The sequence below is a fragment of the Phragmites australis genome, chromosome 24, assembly GCF_958298935.1.
Source record: "Phragmites australis chromosome 24, lpPhrAust1.1, whole genome shotgun sequence".
In the NCBI taxonomy this organism is placed as follows: domain Eukaryota; kingdom Viridiplantae; phylum Streptophyta; class Magnoliopsida; order Poales; family Poaceae; genus Phragmites; species Phragmites australis.
The window spans coordinates 17,572,045-17,577,123 of NC_084944.1; the positions used below are offsets into that span (position 1 = coordinate 17,572,045).

General features: G+C 51.0%; 1 protein-coding gene across 1 annotated transcript; it reads left to right on the forward strand.

Moving 5' to 3' along the window:
- Positions 1 to 1,496: 1,496 nt before the first annotated feature.
- On the forward strand, positions 1,497 to 3,824 carry LOC133908090 (thaumatin-like protein 1). The gene is made up of 3 exons (XM_062350216.1): positions 1,497 to 1,752; positions 1,853 to 2,543; positions 3,114 to 3,824. The coding sequence occupies exons 1-3, from the start codon at positions 1,695 to 1,697 to the stop codon at positions 3,487 to 3,489; spliced, it is 1,125 nt and encodes a 374-aa protein (XP_062206200.1). The 5' UTR covers positions 1,497 to 1,694; the 3' UTR covers positions 3,490 to 3,824.
- Positions 3,825 to 5,079: the final 1,255 nt, after the last annotated feature.

The window sequence follows — 5,079 nt, forward strand, 5'->3', positions numbered from 1 at the left end:
GCTTTATGGTAGCTTCGTCGGGTTTGGCTTGAACCGTCGGGTTCTTTTGTAGGTTAACCCCTACGTCCTCATTTCTTGGCAGCTCTCCATTCCGATTTGGTGCTTCGCGACAACGATTTCTTCCAATGCGTGCTCCTCCGAAGCGATGCGCTACCAACTTATGGTGACAGAGAGGTGCGGCATGGGAGCAAGGCTCCGTCGATCGAGTCATGTTGTGGTGGCGTCGGAGCAGGGCTCCGCCGGCGAGGTGGTGGTGGTATTGGGAGTAGGGCTCCGCCGACCGAGTTGGTCGAGAGTGCGCGAGTTGAGTTGGGTTAGAGTTGTCTGTTGTTGGGTTTGCGTCTATGGTGTGGGTGCCATTCTGTTTCAAGATTGTTTTGTCATCTCGGGGTTGTCTACGGGTTTCACTGAACCGTGTAGTTGTGAGGTTTTTGGATCTGGTTTCCCTTATAAACTGGTTCAATTCTCTTCTTCTTTAAGAAAATCGGCAATGCTCTTGTCGTCCTTTCGAAAAAAAGAAAATACATAAATGCAAGGTGGTGTTCGGGTTCGTCGCTAGATTTCGTCAATGACGTAGTGTGTACGCAGAACAAAGGGGCGCGGCCGATCGATGCTTAACAGAGTGGCACAACCGTGTCCTGGGTCCCCTATCGAGGTTGTCTCTGTCGAGCCCTCACCCGTCGAGCCCGTCGCCGTCTAGGCCATAGCCATCAAGCCCGTCGTCATCCTTGCCATCGAGCCTGCCATCATCCCGGGCGTCGCCATTGAGCCCGTTGCCGTATAGCTCATCGTCATCCAGGTCGTCTTCGTCAAGGTCGTCACCGGATCACCATCCATCTACGCTGTCAAGCCGGTTCGAGAGATCATCCTACCCGCGAATATGTGATTTTAGGTGGGGAGGAGGGGACAAAGTCACGACGGTACGAATAGGAGCAGGGGGTTATATGCGAAAAGTGGGTTGTGGGATGCTGGGCTTGCTGGGTGCCCTTGGATGCGGATCGCAAGGTCAAGAAAGTTCGTTTGCACCAAGAGACTAGTTTGCATAGAAAAATTTACTAGATAAAAAAGGCTATCAACCAAGAACTAGAAGAGTCAAAAGATCCATTCCCATACTTTCTCTTTTACCTAGGAAACATGGATCTAGACATGTTCAAAGGTCGGATCAAGCCAGGCTTTGAAAAGCCTGATAGGAAAAATATAAGTTTGAACCTGGTTCGAGCCCGATCATACAACGTTTTTTTTCAGGCCGGGCTTAGACTTTTCTAGATTTTCTCGATCTTTTTGGAGTTTTAGGTTATTTCTGAAGTCCGAGTCCGGTCAAAAAAATCTGCCGCTAAAAGGTTGAGCCCAAACCTAACCTGTGCACTAGTCAGGCTTATCGGGCCGGGTCGGGCTTACCTGTTACCGGGCCAGGCTGCCCATAAACTGGTCTACAGGGATCATAACAAAGGTAAAAGCGAGGTAAAGTAATTTGCTGCTATAAGTACAGCCTTAGTGCTACCCCAAAGATTCCCTGTGGCTCCTGTCATTGTTTCTCTCTTTTCCCCTCACTCCCTCGTCAACTGAACGGTCACACTACCACCCCATCGTTACAGGTGCACTGCTCTGACACTGCACACGCTTCTTGCTCGTGCTTGCAGTCGCAGCTAGCCACCAGCCCACCACCCGTCACTGCATTGCCTCAAGAACCATCAATGGGGTTGCCAAGATCCATCACCGTTCTTGTGCTCTTGTTCTCGGTCTTGTGGAGAAGTAACAAATTTGTGCTAAATTGATGCTTTCTTTCTTCTTCCAGATCTTGCGAGATCAGTAATGGCGGGCAAGGAAACTGATGCATTTGTGTCTCTTGCAGAAGGGGAGGCGGCGACGTTCACGTTCGTGAACCGGTGCACGGACACGGTGTGGCCGGGGGTACTGTCCAACGCCGGCAGCCCGCCCCTGGAGCCCACGGGGTTCGAGCTCCAGCCGGGCGGGGCGCGCGCGGTGCCGGCGCCGTCGGGCTGGTCCGGCCGCATGTGGGCGCGCACGGGCTGCGCCCAGGACGGCGCCACGGGGCGGCTCGTCTGCGCCACGGGTGACTGCGGCTCCGGCGCGTCCGAGTGCGCGGGCGCCGGCGCCGCGCCGCCGGCAACGCTGGCCGAGTTCACGCTCGACGGCACCGGCGGGCTGGATTTCTACGACGTTAGCCTCGTGGACGGCTACAACCTGCCGGTGCTGGTGGAGCCGTCGGCCCCCTTCTCCGGTGCTGCGTCGTGCGCTGCCGCCGGTTGCGCCGCTGACCTGAACGCGATGTGCCCTGCCGAGCTCCGCGCGGGCGGCGGCGCGGCGTGCCGCAGCGCATGCGACGCATTCGCGCGGCCCGAGTACTGCTGCAGCGGCGCGTTCGCGTCCCCGGCGGCGTGCCAGCCCACGGCCTACTCGCAGGTGTTCAAGAGCGCGTGCCCGCGGTCCTATAGCTACGCGTTCGACGACCCCACCTCAACCTTCACCTGCGGCGGCAGCCCCGACTACACCATCACCTTCTGCCCCAGCGCCACCCCAAGGTCCACCCTTTATCCTCCATTGCCCAAACAGTTCATGAGCATTGCAAGTTCTTCACAGAGAGAAGAGAGAGAAAGATGAACCAAGATTTGGCATTGATTTTCTGCCAAGTTGGTCTGGATGCTGGTTCTTGGCTTGTTAAGTGGGGTTGATCTGCTGCTGCTCTTTTACCGCTGCCTGCTAGCTTGTGTACACAGCCTGCTGCCTTGTTTCTTTCTTTCTCTCTGCTGTCCTTTACCTCCTCTTGTGAGTGATTGTCAGAAACTCTGACTTTCAATTAAGTGTTTAGCAACTACTCGATAAGTCATCATTCGTCAAGTTAGTACTTATATTGTGTGCTTAAAAAGGGAATAGGCTAAGATTAAGAGAAACCAAATTAAATTCTATTGGATTTATGAGATCTTGGCATGATCTTTTCATCTTTAGTTTACCAGCAGCAGATAAGATGAAAAGAAAAGCTCAATGCCAAGCTTTCTTTGCCATTGTTTCCCATTTGTTTGCAACGCTTTCCTGCATTTGTTTAGTGTTGAGCATGTGAACTGATCTTGTTTCTGTCCGTCACGTGAGCGCAGCCAGAAGTCGACGACCCTGCCGGGCACGACGCCGACGCCGACGGTGATGCCGGGGACGACGACGACAGTGCCGGGTGCGACGACAGCAGTGCCAGGCACGACGCCGACGTCGGCGACGCCCACGGGGACCATGCTGCCGGGGACGACGTTCACGGACGCCACCCCGGACAACGCGATGCCGATGGGCGGCCTTGGCGTCGAGGGCGGGAACGAAGGTGGCGTGCTCCTCGGCAGCAGCGGCGCCGGTGGCGTTTCTTGGCTCGCCAACATGGCCACCGGTGACGTGTCCGCCGCCCCGCTGGTAGGCTCAGCTAAACTGGTTGCTCGATTGGTGGCAGCGTTGCTCTGCCTCCATTTCCGGCTGCTGCTGCTATAGTGGCCGCGATTCTCCTGTTACAAAGCTGGGATTCGAAGGCTGGTCGATGGATCACAATTTACTGCGAGCGGATTGCAATCTAGACGGGGATATGATTGGATAGGTGGGATTAGGAGAGAAATATTTGCAATCTGGGAGGAGGGAGATGAGATGGTATTAACACTGTAAAAGCCTGTACCGTTGCATCATGATTGGTGTCTGTAGTGCCTTTGTAGATTATGATTACTGATTGTTGATTAGTTCATTCCAGGGTTAGATGCTTTTGGTTGGAGTAGTTTAGGGGAGATGCATGTATGGGATTTGATTGATTAAATCGATCCTTCTTGTGCTCTGTTGCTGTGATGTTGTTTAGGCTGTTCGTGGCTCGAGGCTGCCGGGTTACACGCTTACTCGCATGACCGGTCGATTCGATTACGTTTACTATATAGATGAGTCAGTGAATGTATTTAGGATTTGTTTGCTACAGCTTTAGTTTTAAAATTATTAGAACCGGTTATTTTTCACTTTAGAAATTTTTGGTGATAGAGCTGTAAAAAGTTTGAGAATTTTTAGTTAAGATATTTTATTCTTATCTTTAAATAAAAATAGTTATTTAAATTAGTTTATTTTATTCTATAAATTTTAAATCTGCGAAACAGATAATATACACGGCGTATTGTACGTGTACCTATGCCCTACGTATAGTACATGTAACGGAGTCGTGGGCACGGAGATCGAGGCAGTAAGGACAGGGTTGGGCCCGCTAAGTCACTGCTTTTGAGGGAGGTGATGGCGGCCGGCGCTCCTCGGATCCGGTCATCTTTCACGTATGTACCCGGCCGGCATGGACATGGATTGCAATTCCGTGCTTTTTCTTTTTTGCTAAGGGTGAGGATTATATTAAAATTGTGAATAAGTACATCCCTGTTATATATAGAGCTCTGATAAAATAACAAACTGCATAGATATACTTTGCATGTCTCATTATTCTTCTTCAACCACGGCCATCTCCGTAGGTGGGTTTGTCGCTGCTGCAGCAGAGGTAAGCAGCTGAAGACATCGAAGTCGGAGTTCACTCTCCCCACCCAAACTGAAAAGGGATTGCAATTCCATGCTGACCAGACACCGGTGCAAGTGGAACAATTCCGGCCATGAATCGGTAGCGACCTTGGAAAATCACGTTCAGTTCTCCCGTGCCTCCACCGGAATTAGGGTTGCATTTGTTGTAGTAGTAAAATGCAAGGATTCAGACACGTCGTCAAATGACAGCAGATGTTTTCTCGTGTGCCTTCTCCTGGTATACTACCATATGACGATCCAAGTAGATAGAGGCAGACAGAAGTAAATTTTATAAAATTTGATACAAAAATAGTCTTTCTTATAATAACATATATCTATTTTTTCTCTCTTATTTTTAGTCTAATCGTTAAATCATAAAATAAATAGTATATATAAAATCTCATAAGTCTTAAAATACTATAGAATTTGCTTTGAGACAGCATGCAGAGAGCATCTTCCTTTTACGTCCTCTTTCTACTGTCCATCCGGGCAGGAGACACGACACTGTTAACCCCATCTGGCGGCGGGGCAACGCCATCATCACGCAGATCT